The sequence below is a fragment of the Engystomops pustulosus genome, chromosome 2, assembly GCF_040894005.1.
Source record: "Engystomops pustulosus chromosome 2, aEngPut4.maternal, whole genome shotgun sequence".
Classification (NCBI taxonomy): Eukaryota; Metazoa; Chordata; class Amphibia; order Anura; family Leptodactylidae; genus Engystomops; species Engystomops pustulosus.
This window is the reverse complement of record NC_092412.1, coordinates 141,269,231-141,292,085: the sequence shown is the minus strand read 5'-3', so window position 1 is coordinate 141,292,085 and position 22,855 is coordinate 141,269,231. Positions and strand designations below refer to the sequence as shown.

Below are 22,855 nucleotides of genomic sequence, written 5' to 3'. Positions count from 1 at the left end.
TACATGTTTTTGTCTTAGTCCGACACCAACCCAGGTGCCTGTCTCCAGGACCATGGGCGGTTTGTCCCTACACCTCACACAGCCTGCACTTCCCAGAAGTGCCCTTAGCCCCCTCTGTGCCCCAAAACATCTATAGTCGAGCCGAGGGCGGCTCTTTCAATTGCCCCCGGGGTATGCAACACCCTTGCCGATGCAATGGCGAGGTAGTGCTTGCGAATACGTCCCACCTGTAGGTAACACCGCATTACACTACATGGTCCTGATAGGACAAGGGGAAATTGCAGTGGTTAATCCTGCCTGGCAAGGCAGATGTTAATGTATGATGTAATTATGTCAACCAATGTCTGTGTTACATCCTGTGCTCTGGAGCTGAGATGTGATTGGAGGAGCAGCCACCACCTGACCAAAGGGAGGTAATAAAACCTCTGGCCCAGAATGTTCTGGAGTTCTTTCAGCAAGGATTCTAGTTGAGAGAGATCTTGTAGACTTAGTGAGTGAGTGTGTGCGTATCTCAGTCTGGCCCATACCAGAGCAGGAAGAGCCTAGCCCCTGCCTCTGAAGAGTGGAGCTATTAGACTAGAGTAGGGTAGTGAGGAAAGGGGTATCATTCCTACCTTCAAGGGTGATACCTGAAGCTCTACAGGACAAGCTGAAGCTTCCTATAAGGACACAGCTGCCACCCAGCCTGCCCTCTACATCCAGGCTGGTGAACTATCTCCTGAGGCTCCCTCCAACTCACATCTCGGCACTCCATCTACCTGTTAATGGCACGTTTTCTGCAGTTCCTGCCGGTTGCAATAAACTGTAAGTTGTTTGCTTCAACTTCTGTCTCCGTCTGGTCCCTGCTAATACGGCTGCCTTCATCACCGGCACCCTGTCCATCACCCAGAGACTCACACTCGGGACATTAAGGGGTTGCCCCAGGGAGATCCGCTATAGCAGCCTCTCCCTCATCTTTTCTTGCCAACACCACCCTGCTGGAGACCTGCCAGGCTGTAGGACAGCCCTCCGGTTCCCCCCGTACCAAGCACCGTGACAACAGCGTGCTTAGGCCGCAACCGCCAGCCACTCCGGTACCGCGGGCCCCGGCTGTCTCCAGGCCTCACCTCAAGGGCTAGGCCCCGGTGGGGGATGTTGCATCTACAACAAACATGACGGAGCTTAGTGTATATAAATTAAAGGTTGCATGTTCTTTGTACTCATACTTCTTTGGTTTTTGAGGGATTGGACTCAAAATAATGGGGGAGATTTATTATGTCTTCTCTATCAGTGTTCTCTCAGAGAAGGCACATGCATCTCCCAATATACACCAGTGCAAAGATTTTATGTATAATTAATTTTATGTATATGGAAATTACCTGCACAAGCTACTCAGGATGTGGAGCTCCTGAGCTAAGACTACTCCACGCACCAAGTAGCCTCGCCGGGTCATAGCTCAGTGAAGCCGGCAGAGGGTCAGGAGCTTCCATGCATGTGCAGAGTCTCCTCTAGCCAGAAATGCACTGGACACCACTGTGTTCACAGGCGGTATGGACACGCAGGGGTTGGCTCTGTAAAGGTTACTCATGTTGCGGAGTAGCCTTTGCATGTAATATGCATATACATAAAAATGAGTCTAAAAAGCTTTACAAGAAGTAGTAAAAGCTATACAGTGATCGGGTAGCTGCCACTGTTCATAGGGTATCAAGGTTCAGGAAAACAAAGTACTTTCTGATGTCCACTCTTGCTCAAGGGACCCCCAGCAGTGTTTTATGGCACCGTAGCACTGGTGAGTGTCAGAATCATCTTGTCATATACAATCTGCTTCACTGCTCACAGCTTGCAACTCAAGAACTTAGACAAGAACACATACAGAGTATATAACTTGCTTACATAGCAGCAAAAAAGATGACCATCTTAAAAGGCTGAAGTGTCTGTTCAAGCATTAACACTATAAGTGCCTGCTTTTTCTAGTCTTTATGGATAGCACAAGAATAAGGGAATGAAGAAGGAGATGATAGTCTTATAAAATAACTAATTAGAATAACCTCATATGACCTAAAAGCAGAAATAACTTTATGGCTTGGTCTCACTGGACTTGCAAAAGCTCCCTGTATATGATATGTTTACCTGGATCATTAAGGGAGATGTAGCCATTGCACGTCAACAGCACATGAAGCTGCAAAGAGTTTTGCATACTGGATGATCTAACAACTTGGTTTGATTCTAGGGAATTGCAGCTATATTGTATTTAGTAGCCAAATTTAAAGCATATAATTAAGTGATTCATAGTGGTTATGAATCTTCACTGTACAAATGCCTCATGTTCGTAGATCTCTGCTTGCTGCCATTCAACAGGAAGCTTTATTGTTTACATACTGTAAATAAAAACTGGTAGATTGTCATGTGATGTCACACAGGCACATGGCTCATTACACAAATCTGAGATGCATGTTATAATGAAGCATGCGCCTGTGTGACGTCACATTACCATGGGCTGCTTTTTACTTATAGGAAGTAAACAATGAAGCTTCCTGTTGAATGAGAGCAAGAAGACATCTAAAAACCATAAGGAATTTTTACAGAAAGTATCATGGAAAATTGGATAACTTTTTTTTTTTAAACTATATCAATTAGTGGACAACCCCTTTAACAACATTATTAAGTTGGGCAACAACACTAACAACACTTTGGCTCTTTTGCTGTATACATATTCAGATGTAGAACTGGATAGCTGACTGTGTGTAAACATATTAGGGGTATTTACTTTGTCTTGTCTGATATTAAGACCCTTTTCCATCAGTTTTGTCAGAATTCAACCCCGCAAGCCACTTTTTCCCCATACTTCCCCCGAAAAAGAGACTATAGCTGAAATCTTCACTTGGTCAGACCTGGTCTCTCAGAGAACGCTTCAGGAGACCCAAATCTGGGCTGCAGAGTGCCAGCAGGGGAAAAACTAAGACTGGAATTGAAGATTCCCCAGATTCCCCAGATTTTATTAAGAAGGACCAGTTCCCACTTATCACATCACAGTTCACTATATTCACGAATTGCCACTCATTGAAAAATAATTCTGGTATATATGTAAATATGAAAATACTATATACATACATTCATACACAATGCAAACTACACACTAAGTTACCTCTGCAGATAGGTCGGTGATCACTCCAAGCAGCAAACATGTCGCTCACTTTCATGCAAGTGATGCTTTTGGAACCTTGTAGATCATAACCATCGTTGCACAGGAACTGGATGCTGGAGCCAAGCCTACCGGGAATAACACGTGTGTAAACAGATTGTGATAGGAATAGTTAATCTCAGAAACTGGATGCAAATATAAAATGGCAGGTAATATGATTTGAAAAATCCACTATGTACGTTTTGCCAAGCAACCTGACACTTTCAGTAGACATCTGATGATATGCAAAAGTAAAGGTAAAGTTTTGAATGAATGCAAAGAGCTTAAAAGAGTTCTTTTTTTTCTAGCCCGTGAGTATCGTGATTTAAGACTTGCATTCATCTTCCATGTGAGGATGATAAAAAAAACTAATAATTGATAGACAGAAGAGACACACACACAATGATAGATAAAAGCTACTTTTTGAAGGTAAATGCCATTCCAATACTTTGTATTTATATTCTTCAATAAGCAGCAATGAGATTTTCTCCCTTTCCAATTCCCTAACCACATTAGTGCCTACCAATTGTGGCAGGCTTGAATTAACCCCTGTATTTGTAAGATATTGATTTTCTGCTCCACCTGATAACATTTCAGGACCCAATCTTCTATGCTGAAGAGATGTTTGATAAATATCGACTACTCTCTCCCTCTTTCTATAAAAACAGCATCATGTACAATATTGATATCCAGTATTTCCCAGCAGCTCCATGATTTATTGTATTATCACTGTCATTACAAATCTTCTAGATGATTCCGTAGCTAGGGAACTGGGAATAGCATTGCAGTGCATCTCAAACCCCATCTGTCGGCAGAATTTGTCATCTTCATTACAGTATTACGTAGAGAGGAAAGGTTATAGCAGTAGCATGTTAGAGCAGGGCACTGATATACAACACTGGATGCAAAAGGTGTCCATTTCATCTGTAGAATCATTATGTTGGGCTGTATTTTTCAATTGCATTTAAAAACTAAAGATAGGTATCTACATATAAAAAGTGCCTTGATGTCTAAAGCTGTAAATGTTCAGATAAAAATTAAATAAAAATCTGGGATTCTGCTGCTGTATTGGCAATTTAGGTATTTAGGAGAATGCAATGATTTATGAATAGACAGATATGGGAAATAGATTACAGAATAAAAATACCATGTGGTTCCTGAAATTGAAATTACTCCAGAAAATCTATTTATTTTCATATATTTGGAATTACTATTCTGAAACATCATATATGCTCTTTGACCTTTACTACACAGTCACAAAATGTCTCCAATTCATCACTATTTAGAAGACAACAGAAATAACAACATGCAGACGCTCCTAACAACAAGACATTAACATTTCTACTCTTCTACATTTGTTCATGTTTACTGTAATATTTACAGGTAGTTCATGAAATTCAGCAGAAACATTTTAATACATGATGGGTTTTAGATCTTCACTGCAACATATTCTACAAAATAGGTCTATTTAAACCATGATTAGAGATGAGCGAATCTGTTCATTGATTCGAAGATTGGGTACAAATCTGGCATTTTGAGGCACCAAATAGATTCTAAATCTTTTCTGATTTTCTCGTGAGGAATCCTTCAAAATGGCAGCTAGCTAATACTGTCATTTATCCCACAGCTTAGGCGGCTGGGGGTTTCCACTATATAAACATTAACAAACTGAGACAAGAGCTTTTTATGAGAAATTTTGTTTTAAAGGACTGTAAGGGGTTTAATATCAATTTCCAGGACAACTGGAGCAACATCAATAATTGTTTTTGAGCGATTTGATTGAGAACCAATACAAATCTTTTGTCAAAGATTCTACAAATCTTTTCTTGATTGATTCGCTCATCTCTTCTTATGATCTTACTGTATCTTGTCATTTACCTAAGGTTGTGGTACAACCTCAGACTGTCAAATCTCTCCACATTTAATACCTGACTCAGATTTAATAAAGTGAAAAGCTTCAGAAACCACATTGTTAACTGTTAAATAACAGTATACAATATGGAAATGTTTATCCATTATTGGAGCAAACTATCTCCCCTACAAAAGAAAGAAAGCTAACTTGCTCTATGAAATGCCTATGGTGTAAGGAAGTACTTCCTCTAAATATGTCTACACCATTACCAGATGGACCTCCTCAATGAGAAGGGGTACCATTGTACCCTTAGGACTGCATAAAATTTCATCTGGTCATCCAGTACTCTGCACTGTTCTGACACAAGGCAATTCCAGAACAACTATATATAGCTGGGCTTTCAGTCTCCTTTTGGAATAGAGCAAATTTGCTTTGTTTCTCATGTAAATTGTACTCTAGCTTGTCATCTTGGATCAAAACCATTGTCTCCATACATGGCGCCAGTTACAAAGCTTAATGCTACAGCATTAAGGTCAATATTTTATCCATTCTAATTTGAATAATCAACTCCAATATCACCAGAAGGAGCCTAAAGTCTCCATAAACAGTAATGGGCTCTCTCTTTATAGAACATCATGAATTATGTTGTAATGGACGTCCTAAAAGTGTTGTAGGTCTTTATTTCAAGGAGACATTTCATAGACTCTCACAAAAATTTCAATGTTAAACATATAAATACAAATGAATCCCCTAGTTTCAAAAACATGTTCACAATGTTATAGTAGTGCATTGATCAGTTGCCAATAGAAAACAATGCATAAAAAAGCTGAAAAAACTGTTCTCTCACCTGAAATCAGAACCTATTCTTTTTCCATGTTCTGGAGTTCCTGGGTCGGGACACAAGTGGTGTCCTTGGTAAACACCCACCTGAGTTACTATAATGCAAAAGAGAGAGCATACACAGAGAGGAATCACTCCACACACAGCTGACTGTAAGAGCAAGGTTGTTGGATTATATTATTAGTATACAATTACTGACATTTTAGGGTTTCACTTACAAATAAGGTAATTGAATGAACATGATTTGCTCTCCGAACCAAAAATGCATTTTTATTACCTTTACATATTAGTTTTAATGGTTTCATATTAGTTTCATAAATGTCAAGTAGACTATAATGACTTCACCCATTTTTTAAGTGCAGTTCAGGAGGAATTGATGAACTAGGTCAGAAGTAAGTTTGACTTTGACTCAGAGCTTGATGGGTGCTTACATTCGTTACAAAGACATAATGCATTAAGACCTCATTAAAGCAGGTCTTAACTTTGAAATGGAATGTTGTTTTCCAGGATCCTTGAGCAATATTTGATTAAGTAATCATTTGTAGACTTGAAAAGACAGTTTGTTATAAATCCTTAAAGCTGGTAGATATCAGTTTTTCTCTTAGACAGAACTGTATATTCAGAGTGATTTTCAACCAGTAAAGAACACTAGAAACCTATTGGTAGCATACATTCACACACACTCACACTCAAAGACACTAACATCACCAGCGCAGTGGAAGGATATAGCATGTGGATATGCATTCTGTATGTTTCCATTATTTGGAAACATTACCTGGAATATTGCCTAAGAGTCGCATGGATAAGTGGCATGATCCAAACTGGAAATGAATTTTAAGCAACAAGACATTAACTAGTTTATAGTATTACACTCAGCTTATGTACTATATACTGCAAACTTCCAAATACTGTATATCACCACATTTATATAACCTACATCCCATGAAATGATATAAAAAGGTCACTGCCCAGTCAACATTTTGTCACAGAGTTTTGCCTGGAAAACCCAATGGAAACATCCAAGGATCCTTAAAACACATAAGGGTTGTGCTCAAGAAAATTGGCTTGAATGTTATTCCATGCATTATATACCACAGATGTTGTGTACTAGTTCACTTTGCTACCATCGCATCCCCAAACATCCTTAGTACTGTAGGTCATGTTGGTAATGATTTCAGTGGCATAAAATAGTGAGAAAGTCTTATCAAAATTTCTATTCCTCATGACAATATTACTGAATTTGGATAAAAGATTTTTACTTATTTTTTATGAATAAACATAATTACATATGTATTCACTGCATGTGTATAGATAGAAAGCTAAAGTCCCCTCTTTTTTTAAAAAAAAAATAATTTTTAAAGACAAATGTTACATTTTGATAGTTAGAATGAATGCAAAAGAAAAACAGAGAACACTGAGAAAGAAATAACAAGTAAAAATGGGCACCTTGTGAATGAATGTGATGTGAAGCAAGGATGCAGAATGCACTGAAGAATGATATGCAAGGTAGAGATTTTTAGAAATGTATATGATAAAGCAGTGATCATGAAGGATGACTGACAATGGTTAGAAGTGGCATAGCGACATGCCAGTATCGGTGAAGGATTAGTACATAGAAGTTTGTTTAGCCAGCTGGCAATTCACAAGAGTAAGGCCATGGAGACAAGAGCTGGGATTCTTGAGTTGAATACTATTCTCAATTAGTGAAATGAAGAAGTGTCAGGAATGCACCAGTCACATGCAGTGGGTTAATGAAAGCCATGTAAAATTAACACTTCATCAAAAGAAATAAAGGAGAGATGTGAGAACAGAACTATTTGATATATTTAGAATAAATACTAAGTTATTCCAATGTATGCTTCCCCTATAAATGTCTTACAGTAAGCTTTGCCACAGAAACAACAAACGTTGATGTCTCTGCTGTGATGTACTGTACCTATATTTCTCACATTTCTCTGTCTAAGAATACCTGCTACCCTTGATATATAACATTTTTGTACTGCACCTCCACAGACTGGTCACTCAAAGACAAGTCAACGTGTCATGAAACCAGGACATTACCTGGTTTAAGTTCATATGGAGAAAAGATCAGACACACCTCTGGAGTTTCAAACTTAAAAGGTGGGAATAAGTAAGTTACAAGACAAAAAAAACTGGTAAAATACACCATGGGTTCATGGATAAAAGATTGCAGGTGAAGGTTTGGGGAATTCATCCATATGGTGGTGTAAAACATCTAAAGTAGTAAAGTCAAGATATTGACTATGACAACACAACATAAGAAAGCAAAGTTAGGTATAAAGAAAATTACAGGTGAGGTGATTTGAAAGGTCCTCCATGTAAAAATCTGAATTTCACAGATAAATTCAACAAATCAGCTTTCTATTCAACCACCTAAAGCTCAAGTTACTGGAAGATCTAAATGGAATGAGTGATTGAATGACTTAATGCAATTTACCATAGGAAATAGTCCAATTTAAGAAAATAGACAAAACAGCTCTCCAGAACAAAAGTATTGTTATGTTATGACTCTGGTGGCCCCTCTCTCTATATATATATATCAAAAGGATAAATGGCAGCACTCCATTATCGTGAAACAAATGGTGTTTATTCTACCCTTTGCAACGTTTCAGCTGTATCCCAGCCTTTGTCAGCCTTTGTCAAGTTAGTACATATATATCCCTAAAAATTACCCGATGAATAGCATTACTACCATCATGACCCTTGATTCTTAGAAGAGTTGTCCTTGATTAGTGAGATGAAGAGACTTTAGAGACTATAGACTTTCTACCATTGTCATACATAGCCAGAAGCTGTGCCTTGTATTGCAGCTCAGACATGGCCCTCGATGCAGAAGTTTCGCTTACTAAAGTGTCACAACTGCTTCAAGCAGATGATGAGTGTGGGTGCCAAGACCCCCACTGATCTCAAAATGATCACTATACAAGACGAACCTCATGAAAATGGACAACCATTTCTAATGATCCCTGATACCACATTTCCAAAAAGATATTTAGATTTTTTTTCAATTGGTATTCATCAGATTTTATTATGTCAAAAATACAGAATCCCTTGTCAGAATTCAGCAGAAGTGTGAACATTATCTAATATTTGTGAATGTATAACTTCACAGTGTGTTTGGTAATAGGAACTATGTGTGGCATACCTTTGGAAAAACCTAGGGTAACTAAGACTTTGTATTTACCCTACCTATGTTTCTACAATCCAGCACTACAGTAAAAACATAAGGAAGAAAACTCTCATATGTCATCTCAACTAGCTGTGAATCACCTCACATACCTCTACTGAAAAATAAAAGTAAATGTATCAGTTTTTGCTGATAAAGCCTGTTTATTTGTGTAAAATGGTGACTTACTATATGAATCATTTAATGGAAAGAAATAAAGCAATGGCATGAAACATGTCAACATACCTTGCAAAGAAACAAAACTGACATCAGGAGGAAGCAGTACAGTATGTCATATATGCAAGGTATTTCAATTCACTTATTTATATTATTCCAAAATGATTCTGAAATTATTTTGTTATTATTAGATTTTAAACATAGATTATTTTAGCTATTTAAACCTTTAATTTTATTCTGAATTTATCCTACCGCTTTAAAGACATCTACCACCAGGACCAAGGATTGCAAAAGAATCTCACTGACATACTGGTATGTGACCCCTAAGGCAGGATCTGCTCTTCTTTTATTGTCTTATGCCCTTGTTTCTAAGAAAAAAAAAGCTTTAAAAATTATGCAAGTGAATCTCAGGATCATTTGCCAAATTTTTAAAGCCTTTTTTGTATAAAACAGCTTAAGAATCTAAAAGAAGAGCAGATCCTGGCAGAGGGGATACACACCAGCATGCAGGTGTGCTTTCTTTACAATCCTTAATGTATGATATTAAGCATCATAAAGTATATATTGGCTAGACATATATTTGTAATTTGGACTCATAGCCAATATTTAACAACATATAAAAACGCAAAGAAAATAGATGTATTGTAAATGACTAATTCTACAAACTCTGACATATCGAGAGTTAAAAGTCACAAGTGCGATTGATTAATAATATACGTCCTTACAGAAGAGAGCATGTCAATAATTGAGATCTCCAATACCATATGCTTTCCAAATTAGGTTTGAAAAGCTATGTTACCTAGGAAACCAAATGGATCTAAGTCTGGGCTTGTGACACGGGCCACCAAGCAGATAATACATAGTCCTAATTAATAAATGTATTGCAATGGTCTTACTTCCTAAAGCTGCAGCCTCTGAGAGGAAAAAGAGGGGCAGCTTTGAGTCTCTGAAAAAATTGGAGGGAGAGGGAAAAGAGAAGCTGGAAACATCCGTCAGGTGCTGCCGTGTTGCCACGGCAACTCATCCAGGATACAGTGGCGCATATTCACGGGGGTGAGCCTCTTTGGCACCTCTCTCCCATCCATCACTCAAAGGGTTAACCCTTAACTAGCCGCCTTCTAAACCATTCATTAGGAACAAGTGCAGCCTTTGAGGATAGAAATGCTCTAGACAATTATTTGTTTCTAGAACAAGAATTCACACAACGGATGTGACTGCTTTTAGAAGCTTTAAATCTTTCCTCACAGAGCAAGCGTTGTGAAATCGATGACTACAGCAGTAGAAATAATCCTAGAAAATGACGTACTTTGCAAAGCTAGTGTTAAACATGCATTTTTTACACATACTTATGAGTTCAACAACGTGGCCTGGAATATTCTCTGCCACCATAGCAAAGCCCTTGTGCCTACCACATCGGATGCTGTACCTAGCGTTCTTCAGAGAATAGAAACTTTTAATGCTTCCTTCACCTAGCAATTCACCTACAGCTGAGGCGAATGGAAAATCTAAGGGATTTGTAGTTGACCTTTCCTAGATAAGGCATATGGACAAAGCACAGTGTCCTTTACACAGGGATATTTCTGGTTTTACTCAGCCCAACAATATTCGGTGAGCTGCGCAGGACACAGAATTAGAAGCTCTAGGTGAGCAGGTGCAGACGAATGAGTGAAAAGCTTGTGTAAACATGAAACCAATAGAGAGGCCTTACATCTGTAAGCTACTGTACAGTCTTGACGTTCCCTCAAAGCGCTCTTGCTATGCTATCCTTGGGTTGCAAGAACAACTATAGAAGCTTATCCAGTTAAATTAACAGTTTCTAAATTTCCCTATCAAGCGTGAAATAGCTGGGCTACACCTTACATTTCTTTAGTTTGAGTCCAAACGTTGGGGGAAGGTCTGTCAAATAAGCTGTATTTCCTTAGCGCCTCTAATATTGAATATTGGCACATGATTTCCCCCAAAAAAGAAACAATAAGAACTTTTATATTTATGCTTTGTCTTATGAATTTAACATCTATACTTTAATATTTTATTATATGGGGTATGATCTTCTACTTATGAACTGTGATTTTGAATATGCAGTTGTATCTGCAGTCTTCTTAGAAGAAGGGAAAACAAGGCAATGTTAAAGCATACCCCCATCCACAGTAATGAATCTATGTGCGGTGAAAGGAGAGCCATCAATCCACTTTTGATGATGCAGGAGGAATGGTCTGATAATGGCAATGCATGAAGGTGTAGGAAATGGAATTAAAAACTTACACACTGATGTCTTCTGGTTGCTGTCCTTGTTGGGGAGAAGTTTGACTCCTCTGGATTTCATCTCCATTTGTTTTTTCACTAAAGGGTTTTAACAAAAAACTTAAAGTTAACAAGTGAAAAAAAAAGCCAGATTATAATACAATGATACTTAACATCTTTTGTTATAATAACTGAAATGTCTTTTCCGGGATCAAGATTAGCATGAGTACTTTTTATTGGTTACCAGGCACAATAACATTCATGTAGTCCTAGATATATCCAGGGGCATATTAAGACTGCCATGTGGCTTTTATAATGGGGGGGGGGGGTGTATAAAAATAGGTGGCACTGACAACTCTAGTGTTTTTTTAATTGATTTACTTCTGAAATACAGTACCAGGACTATGCTTCTTGGGTAAGGAAAGCTACCTCTTCTGTCGACTTTCAGTTCTGAAGTTTAAGGATCTCTTGTAATTCTTGTACACATTTGTGCTCAGGGTTAGACTGCCCCACCAGAGTTCAGACTTCCGGAAATAGGCAATCTAATTTATAAGCTACATGCAGTATGTGAAGAGAGGACCAGCAGAATCTATATTTCAAAAATGTTTATCAACTTTTATATAGTTTTTATAGTCTACAAATAATAGCATAGACCTTACACAACCTACTGCTGATGTTTCCTAAAGCATCATTATGTTTCTTCTTCCAAGCCAAAGTACAGCAGTTTGGTCAGCACCTCTATACGAGTAAACAGATGCTAGTCAATGGAGAATGACCATGCAGAATGCATACACATACTTGTGTAATGCCAATCACACACAGTCCAGTGAATTCTGCCACTCGTAATTCACACATGTATTTGTAGGTCCAAATGTAGATAAAACAAATGCTTCATTTCTAAGACTGCTGTGCACTGAAGTCATGTTTTTCAGTCTTTTCATGCATTCATAATGTTTACCATGAATGGGTTGTTCCCACTTCAGCAAATAAATATTATTGTTTGTTTAATGAAAAGTTGTACAATTTTCAACATACTTTCTATTAATTCCTTACGGTTTTCTTGATCTCCGCTTGCTGTCATTTTATAGGAACCTTCTATGTTTACTTCTGGTGGACAGAAATCTGTCCATGGTCACACAGGTGCACGGCTTTTTATATCACACAACTCTGATTACTCTTTGATATAATGAGCCGCTCACCTGTGTGACCATGGTCAGATTTCTATCCCCTTGATGTAAACAATAAAGCTTTCTATAGAATGAAAGCAAGCAGAGATCTAGAAAACGGTGAGGAATTGCTACAGAAGGTATATTGGACAATTATATAACTTCTCATCATGCAAACAATAACATTTATTTACTGAAATGGGAATACCCCTCTAAATGTCCATTTTTGTACCTTCTGGAACTCAATAGATACCATTTGTGGCCTGCTTCCCATTCATAATTTATGTTATATCCCCTGTGGACTTAGGCTATAATTAAAGGGATTTTCCAGCTTCAGCAAATTAATGTCATTTGTATGAAAAGATTTCCAATAGATTTTCTGTATTAATTCCAAACAGTTTTTTATACCTCTGCTTGCTGTCATTCTAAAGAAAGCTTGTGTGTTTACTACCAGTGGATAGAAATCTATCCATGGTAATGTGATGTCACACAGTTTCATGGCTCATTATAACACACAGCTCTGATTAGTCTCTCATCAGCAAGCATTGATCTAAAAAAACAATGATGAATTGATACAGAAGGAACATTGGAACTTTTCAATATACAAACAAGGACATTTATTTCCAGAAAAGAGGACAACCCCTTTAATAGACTCTGTACCACATGGATTTTCATTTACCAATAAACTTTACTAAAAAAAGGCATTTACTATGTGTATTGAAAATTCATGTTTTTCAGTATATCCAGCCATCAGTTTTAAAATGTTTGCTTACTGTACTTCTGAAACCCAATACAAAACAAGGTATACAGTAAGCTCTGATTTACATATTTTGCACTTTTTGCACAGTTCGGTAGCCATAACCACATATGAAGTGGCCAGATACAAATGGATGCAGGCAGCATTCTGTTTTCTGAGATAGCTGGAATTTAAAAAGCTGTACCATATGCCTAAACAATGCCATAGAAATAATAGGATCAAGTCTTTCCCCTTTGTCCTGGATACAGCAGTATGATCACAAGAAGGATGGCAACAAGTATATTCTCATTGTGACTGCACAGTACAGTAGGGGCAAGAATTCATGCTATCAAACTGCAAAAGCTTACAACACACTTGGATGACCACTATCAAAATATTCTTGGTATGGAACTAGTTTTTGTAACAACAAAATAACAATAACACATTATTCTAAGAGAGTGTAAATGGCTTTTCTGGCACCTAGTTTTGGTTTCTGGATAGCTGACAACTACTTAAACTTGAAGGGCAAGCTGTCAATATCTCTGTGTGGAGAGAAAACCAACCTTATAGAACATTCAATTCAATAACAGGCACCAGAAAAGACTAAAAGGGCTTGGCCACTTACCAAAGTTTAATAGGGTATGTAGATAAGTAGGAGACCCTAATAGCGTCACCCATATTATAGCTACCCTGTGAAAGTGTGCCATTTCCGTTTTTCTTAGTTAACCTACTACAACATCCAATGAATATTTGGAGGCCTGACTGTATAGGTGTTTTCATACAATCACCGATATGGCCGCTTGTGTAAATCAATCAATAAAATAGGTTTGCAGGTCATCGCTCATAGATACCTATTGTGACAAAGTATCACAACATGACATTGTCTTGAATTGTTGATTGTCTCATGACACAAATATTGGAAATATTTATTCAAGAGGAAAGAGAAGAAAGAACAAATCTGTATCGTGAAACCACACAGCAAGGAAATAGAAAATATTCATAAACATGACACTAATCAGTCACCTAGCCTTTGTTTTATCTTAAGTACATATATGACTTTTTACTGAATTTCTCAAGTGAAGGTAAAAGAAAAACTCACTTCTAATGGTACTTTTTCCCATAACTGACACAACATGATAAAAAAAAAAGCTTGGTATTGCTACGGATGCAGCAATACCAAATTCATTTGCAATTGTTTTTAATTCTTGTGCATAATAATAAGATGGGAAAGGGGGTATTTGCAAGGTTTTTGAGTATTTTCAATTTTTTCAAACTTTTTTTTCTTTTTTGTCCTTACAAAAACTAGACGATGCCTTTAACTATTTTATTTACCTCTTAGGTGCAACTTTCATTAGCGATTGTGGCATCTAAGGGGTTAAACAGCCACTTATGCAATTAGTATGACTTACAGGGAACCTGTCAGCAGAAATTGAACTAATGAACCACTACCAGCATGTTGTCAAGCAGCTGAACACCTTCCGGATCATGTTTCTTTCATGACCCAGTATGTTGGAATCATTAACAAAATCTACTTTGAAGTGAGATGTAAACTGGTTGTATAATGTCAAGAAGGCGGAGATTTTAACACTGAAGTCAAGCTCTATCTTCCTCAGAAAACCCACTTCACTGTTATTGATGGTCCTGCATCCAAATGACAGAGGAGGAGGCCTTCAGAGCTCACTGCCTCGACTTAAGTGTTAAACTCTCCTCCTCCTTGACTTTGCATAACAATTTACAGCTCACTTCAAACATGATTTTCTGGATGATGCCATCACACTTGGGCATGAAAGTGGTTAAGCTGCTTCACAATATTCTGGTAGTGGTTTGTAAGGTAAATTGCTGATGACAGGTTCCCTTTAATGGTATGCCAGGGTGTGCTGATTATTAAAATGGAAGGCTGTGATAAGTTTTTTTTAACTTGCTTTCCTTCTGTTCATGTGCTTTCTAGGAGATTATACATTTTATGTGATAGATTTTATAGGAAACTAACTCTACAAGTCAACCCCTTAACAACATCAGTCTCTGTGGACTTTTCCTGAATGCCAGAATAGAAAATGAACAGCTTTACCTGCCACAAATAACATAAGGCATAGTTTACATTCTACAAAGGTTATTAGACTGTATTACAATGCTAGGGATTTATGCACAAACATTGGTTTCTGTTTTTCAACCATTTAAATTGCCTTTTGATCCTTCTTATTTCTCGGTTATCTAGTAATCTCTGCAATCTTTGTGAAAGAACAACGCTTCTGGAGATTACACATTAAGGAATTGAATTTTCCTTTAATAATAACCTTACATTATTTCTAAGGATCAGTTACTGCACATTGCATAGATATTGATGAAAATCCCAGGATAGATGCAAAACATGCTGGTTTATGTCAGGCGTAAAATGAAGCGTTGTTCTATTACATAACAGGTAGTAAAGATAATTATCCACACTGAAAATGGAAAAAATGGAAGCTTTTATATGACATTACATACTGTATGTAGTAGTCATTGACCAGTGTATTTTCTTATTTGCGGCAAAGTCCATTTTTTGCAGCATTTGCCACCAGAGCCCCATGACCTCTCTGGTTGTAAGTTCATTACTATTATTACAAAATCATTCATTGCAACATACACATGACCAGATAGTTCCCTAACAGTGGCCTTATAGAAAACGTGAGCCTATAAAGAATCCTCCCTGTTGATCAGCCAATGAGATCTTCTAATGAGACTGCTGCGGGCTGCACAAATGCTCAGTGTCGGGAGACTCCCTGCAGCAGGATTTAATACCTTGAAAGCATAACAAGGCCTGAAAAATATATTAAAATCTGAATCATTACTGAAGTAAAGGACACACGGGGGACATGAGAAATATTTCTGTGCAGATTGTTCTACCAGCGGCAATAAGGGATAAAAGAATAATGTCGCTTAAAGACCCTACTAATTCTCACAAATGAAATCTTTCATTTATAATTTATGGGGAAATATTTTATCTAATTAAACAAAAAAATGAGACCAAAACAAATAAGTTGTATAACATTATACTTATGCCCCAACTGAGGCCCTGGAATGTTAGATGAGGTATTTCTGAAAGCTTGCAGCCTGGAGTATTTGCTATCTTTTGTTTAGATATTACATAACAATGCCGAGCCAATATCACCCATCTGGTGCCAGACATACAAGTTATTGCATTTAGCTACGCTTTTGTGTATTTCTCCCTGTATTAATTTAACTACTTGCTATGATTTTACAATTTCTAGAATGTCGTGTACATAAATCTAGCGTTATTTGCAGTGATTTTACTGAAATATCATACTTCATATGTACATAAAGGGCACAAGATGCGTGATAATATTTACCATGGGTTCAGTTCATCTTTCAGTGAGATATTACATGAATATTAACCTTTTCCATGAAGAGTTTTCCATGAAGACTTTTTCCAAGAAAATTTGGAAACCTTTGGAACCTCTCCTTCTCAATCCAGACAATGTATAGGCCACAGCATTGAAGGAACAATGTAGCCGGCTACCTGGATGTGCATAAAACTGTGGCAGTTACCCTACTGTGCAATACAAAGCAGTGAAGGGGCTGTAGCACGAAATTAGCACAGTGGCCCTATTTCTGCCTGGGTGTCCTAAAGATCAAACCCCAATATAAAAGAGTGGTAGATGGAAACACCCCTTAAACAATCAGCCAATACCAAAGATAATGTTGTTTCCAAAGTCAGCTATAGTTAGGAGTAGTGATGAGCAGACTCAAACTGCCTAGCAACCATAGGCATGTCTTCTATTGGCATGCCTGTGATTGGCCGGGAGACAGTATAAGAGCAGGGTCACATGCACAAACACCATAACACATAGCAAATAAAGCTAGGCAGAGGTGCTCTTCATAGGGTCAGTCAGATAGGCAGGGACTTCTCATAACCCAGCAATTTCCTTTTAAAGGCACTTAGGTATAAAGAGGAGGGTGAGGTTATAAGGGACCAGGCACAGCACTCAGCTTATAGCCACATTGCCGTCTACTGCTGACCACTCCCAAGGCAACCCAGGAAACAAAGGCCAATAGACAGGGTTTCTGAAGGTTGGCATTTTTTCCACAAAGAATTCAGAAGACAGAGCACAAATCATTTGCTCACTGTGCCACCAGTCCATAAGGTGTGCCCAAAGCCTTAACAATCTAAACACCCCATGTATGACCAGGCACCTCCAGCGTAAAACATAAGCTGCTGTGACGGAACTACCTGTAAACACTTTAGCCTTCCCCTGCTGCTTCAGTTGGCCCACTCCGTGCCATTGCCTCTCAAGTCACAAGGTCACCAGACTACCCACAAATGGAGGATGTGACATCCCCATCACTGTGCATAAGTGAATTGTCCAGTTTATTTTCTCTTTGTATGCTCCTGTAAGCCTTATTTTGCTTCTTTATAAGTTTGTATGATTTAAGGTGAGAAAATAATTAGGTCAGACTTGAGGTCCTCTATGAAGGAGGATCTGATGGAGGTAATACTATTTCTAAGAACAAATTCATAGACTCACTAAATGAATATTATTCAGTTATTTTTTGTTGCAAACAGTTATCATTCCACAAAGTATTTTGAATAATTACAGTTTATTGAAGTTATAGTTCTACAGTTGCATTACCATCAATATTTTTAAGTTCAACCTAAATAACTTGGTTATTGTATCATAATGGTGATATAAAGGGCTTATTATTACTGTAAATGTAGCACTTAAACATGACCCATGTATGTGGTAGTCTGAGTTAGGGAAATCGAGGAGTTGGAGGTTTAGCTTACCAACTCCACAGCTCTGCCAGTAGCACCTACATCACCATTACCCTGCCTAACAACACCATTGATTCAAATCTACATCCCCAAATAATGGAGAGAAAGCAGAAGTATGGCCCTTTGCATGTACAAGCTCTGGTCCTGAATAGGAGCATTTCCAAATAGTTGGCCTTTGAAATACTGCCATTCAGGCTGGTTGAAATCAACAAGATCTGATGGTGGTAACTGTCTCAAAGTATGACGTTCCTAGAACTTTAACTTAAAATTTAGACTTTCTGTATTTGGGGAGCTTGAACTTGAAATTTTGAAAATCCTCATTACCAGAATGTAATACTCAGAGTAAGGGCTTGTGGTTTTCCTATTGCTTCTTTTACCTCAGAGAATAACTGGGACTGGACACCCCAAGTTCCTTTTACTGCAATGAGAGAAAGGGTTGCTAGTTTACCCAGTACTTCTTTTAACTTATCGAGAATAAATAGGTCTGAACACCCAGAGTGCCTTTAACCGCAATGAGTGGAAGGGTTTGTGGTGTCCCATTGGTTCTTATACCACAGAAAAAATACCTGGGTCTATGTATAAAGAGCACCTTTTTCCACTGTGACATAATGTTTTAAATTATTTTTTAAAATAATTTTAGCTTTGTTTATTTTTTTAACAACTGTCCTGTTATTCCCATCATTTTTCAGTCGTCCAGCCTTTTACTACTCTAATTTTAAATCCATTTTTGGTTGTTGAAATCCTTGTTCCCATTGAGTTAATGTGGTTCGTGCTTGGGATCAAGTTCAGCCGGCACCCAAGACGAATTTTTCTGCAGAATTTAGATGTTTAAGGTAGATATTCATTGTTTAAAAAATGACATCAATATGACTTGGTTAGGCTTTAGACAGTTTGGCACATATGTTGAAAGTGTACCATAAACATTCAGCAATTTTTGCTTTAAATGGAGTATCACTTTTAATTATTTGTCTTTATTTGTAATTTTTTTAATTCTATTTTTTATTATGCTTATGGGGTCCACCATCTTAGCCCAAACTCTAGAAACAGCATTTAGCCATATGCTTTACATCAGCCCCATGGCCATAGACAAAAATGGGCTTGAACAGACTCTTTGAGGTCTATGGAACATATTCCAGACATGCTCTGTGAAGATAGAAGGTGCACTAAGCTGTAACATCATAGAAATGGAATTTAAACTAAAAATGTTTAGCAAAATGACATGATTTAAAATAGGTAATTTATCTGGTGACACTTCAGATCCCTCTGGTCATTAGAGGGCCTCCTATGTGGTCTTTCTAAGGGTATCATCTATCCATTTCAATGGGACTGGTGAGGTTCAGCATAATGTCCTCTGGAGGTGCCATATAACTTAATGCACATACAGAACCTGATGTACCATTCATATGGGGCACAAGAGACTCAGTAACAAATAAATTAATATAAAATAGGTCACTGTCTAATATATAACTGGCCATTGATCTTAATGCAATAAACAATCTACTCATTAGTTTTAGTGTATTTATGCTCCATGGAAATCTCAGTTGATCATCTTTACTTATATATTCCCTGTGCCTTATGATGACCTCACTGTGGATTTGTTGATTGTTAAACCTCAATCCTTCCCAAGATAGGCATTGTGTGACATTAATGAAGAAGACTCAAATAACAAAAGGCACAGCATGTCAGTTCTGCCTTTTGGGATATCTGTGTTTCTGTGAATACAGCTGCAGAGTTTGATAGACTAAGGAAACAGATACATCTTCTCATGAATGATTTATAATGCAGAAGTAGGTTTACTGTATATAAACAAGACTGGATTATTCCATAAGAAAAAAACATCAAATTTATGGAGCTGAACTATTTTCTACAGCTGCCTACACTAGCATAAAACCAGCTTATGAAGGTCTAACTAAAATAGAGAATCCCTCCCTTTATTTTTATGTCAAACTTCCAGGGGTTCAGAAAGTATGGAAGGTCATCATTATAAAGAGAACATTTCAAAGGGCTGTCCTACCTTATTATACTGTAGCCACCCTAATCAAAGTTCTTCCTGAATATCTAAATCCTGCCAAACAACTGTTAATGCCAATGTTACTATAGCAAGGCAGCCATTTAACTATTCATATTTACTGACATGTTTAGGCTAGATTCACATCACAATTTTTCCCTCAGTTGTCAGGACACATTGGGAGTCTTCCTGATTCATTGTTATAATAGGACTACTACAATGTATTCTACTATATGCTTGTACAGGCTGATAATTCTTTTGGCTTGGCTTATGCATCATCAGCAGCATCCAGTGCTGTGCACTCAGCAGAGGTCGGGGATGGAAGCAATACAATTGCATCCATCCACCATAGGTTATTATGGCCTCTAATGGGTGCGTACTGGGCTCTTTAGCAGGTAGTAGAATGGAAAAACTGCTAAAATTCTTCATCCTGTATTTCCTGCTGGATGGACATATACTTAGCAGTCAGATGCAAAAAGGCTAAAAAGGAGACACCTGTAGCTTTACTAGCGTACATCCTAAATGTGTACACAAACTAGACGTGAACCCAGTATTATTAAACAATTTTCGGTTGTTTTTCTTATAAAATGTATCAGTTTTTTTTGTAATTGGGGTTTCTCTCTGTCGCAATCTATTAATGTCAGAACTAGTTAGACAGTACAGGCAGTCCCCTACTTAGGAACACCCGACTTACAGACGACCCCTAGTTACAAACGGACCACTAGATGTTGATAATTTACTGTACTTTAGTCCCAGGCTACAAAAAACAGCTGTAACAGTTACCAAAGGAGTTTGCAGTTAAGCTTTATCCTGGTTCTTATGACAATCCAACATTTTCTAAATCCAATCGTCACAGGGACAAAAGAAAATTTTGGCTGGGGTTACAATCATAAAATATACAGTTCCGACTTACATACAAATTCACAACCTATCTTATACGTTACCCGGGTACTGCCTGTACCAATATTCCAACTCATAAATCTCCCTAGACTAACCATTTATACATTTCTATAAATAACAAAGTAATATCTAACATAGATATGTTAGGGAGGATTTTAAGATTTTTTATTACTAGTACTAGTATAATACTAGTATACTAGTCAAAAAAAGGTGACATGCTCTCTTTAAGCACTGGTGAAAAAAAAACACAGGTGAATGTATGGATTCTCATCTGGTTTATACACACCTTGGTATTGTGCACTGAATCCCTTCTGTCTATGATTGCCATCAGAGGTAAAGTGAATTCGAAGCCAATTCTTGCTGCTAATAACTGGAGGTGGTAAATTGGATCCTGTAAACCTGAAAAAGAAGTAGATTTTAAGGTTAGAAACTGTATATATTAACAATACAGCTAAGACACAGTACATAGTGATATATGAAATGATTGATAATCAAAACTTTATTTAAATGTATTAATTACATTCAAATTCAGTTGTAAATTCTTTGCTTGTTATAAGGCATCGTTTAACCTTTAACTTTTACCAAATCATCTTACCGAAGATGAGATAAAGATAAATGTCTGTAGAAAAGTGTGGGGGCTTATTTTTTGCTTTAAGACTTTTAAAGACATTTTTTTATTTGTACAACTTTGAGGTTCATAGAGATTCATATTTTGTTTGTCTTATGGGATAAATACTATTATAGTTTTCTAGTATGGGTTAGCACAGGTAAAGAAATAGAAAATGTGTTTACTTTTTCTTTATATTTTGTAGAAGGGCATTTTTTTGTGTATGGAATTTTTACTTTTATTAAAAACTTTATTTTTTTAATTTAAGACTGCTTAGAGATGGACACTGACATGAGATCACTTGATCTCTGATATAAAACACTGCGATACCCATGTAGTACAGTGTATTATACAGGCCTTCGCCAACTTAAAAATAACCAACTTAAAAGTAACTGTTGGTTACAGATGAGCTTCTCTGGCCACTGTGATCTTTGGTAATTTTCTCTGGATGCTGGTAATTTAGAGAATTATAGCCCCTGGCTTCAATGGTCAACATAATAGTTATAAAAAGTGTTTGCAATGAAGATTTATTGTTAATCCTTGTTCCCAAAATTATGAAAACCACATGGACAAAAAATACTCTGTCTGGAGTTACACTTAAATATACCAGTTCCGGCTTACATTCAACATACATGCAATTCAACTTAAGAACCTATTTTGTACGTAACCCGAGGACTGCCTCTCAAGCCTCAGCCATGGCCTAAAGAATATAACACAGGTAGCCCTGGTGAATGACTCAGTGAAGTCATTAGCACCTCAGGATCACAGGTATGGAGCACCAATGGTTAACAGAGGGAGCCTCCTTCCTCTGCACCCACCTAGACAAAGAAGGTGATACTTGAGATTTTAGCTTTTTTGATTTCAGGTGTTAGCACTGTGATAACAGAGCCCAGCTCTGGCTCCTGCACAACCTGATATCCTGCAAAGTTCTTTTGATGCACCACCATAGAAAACCAGAGCATTAGATGAACTACCCTGAATTGGGTTTCACAGCAGTTGTTAAGGGGTTAAATGGCAATTTAAAAAAACAAAATCTAAAACAAAAATCACTGCAGCACAATAACCCATTAAAAATTCTTCATTCCTTCCATGAGTGCTCATATCAATTTGACAACAAATAGTTGGGTTATTGTAGTGTATGAGCCTCTTGGTTTGCTCATTGAGGATGAGTTCATTCATTTAGATGTAGGACCACTTGAGAGGAAGACAT

The 22,855-nt window shown here is 37.5% G+C and overlaps 1 protein-coding gene across 2 annotated transcripts in view; it reads right to left on the bottom strand.

Annotated features, from left to right (window-relative positions):
- CSMD2 (CUB and Sushi multiple domains 2) overlaps positions 1–22,855 on the bottom strand; it is a 648,217-nt gene that overhangs the window by 215,979 nt on the left and 409,383 nt on the right. The window contains exons 6-9 of one of the 2 annotated variants that reach the window (XM_072136727.1): positions 21,325–21,437; positions 11,479–11,556; positions 5,860–5,947; positions 3,125–3,249 (exon numbers count right to left, since the gene is read on the bottom strand). In XM_072136727.1, coding sequence (XP_071992828.1) covers positions 3,125–3,249; positions 5,860–5,947; positions 11,479–11,556; positions 21,325–21,437 — 404 coding nt within the window. The remainder of the gene's footprint in view (positions 1–3,124; positions 3,250–5,859; positions 5,948–11,478; positions 11,557–21,324; positions 21,438–22,855) is intronic. The other variant, XM_072136728.1, reaches the window with a different exon arrangement.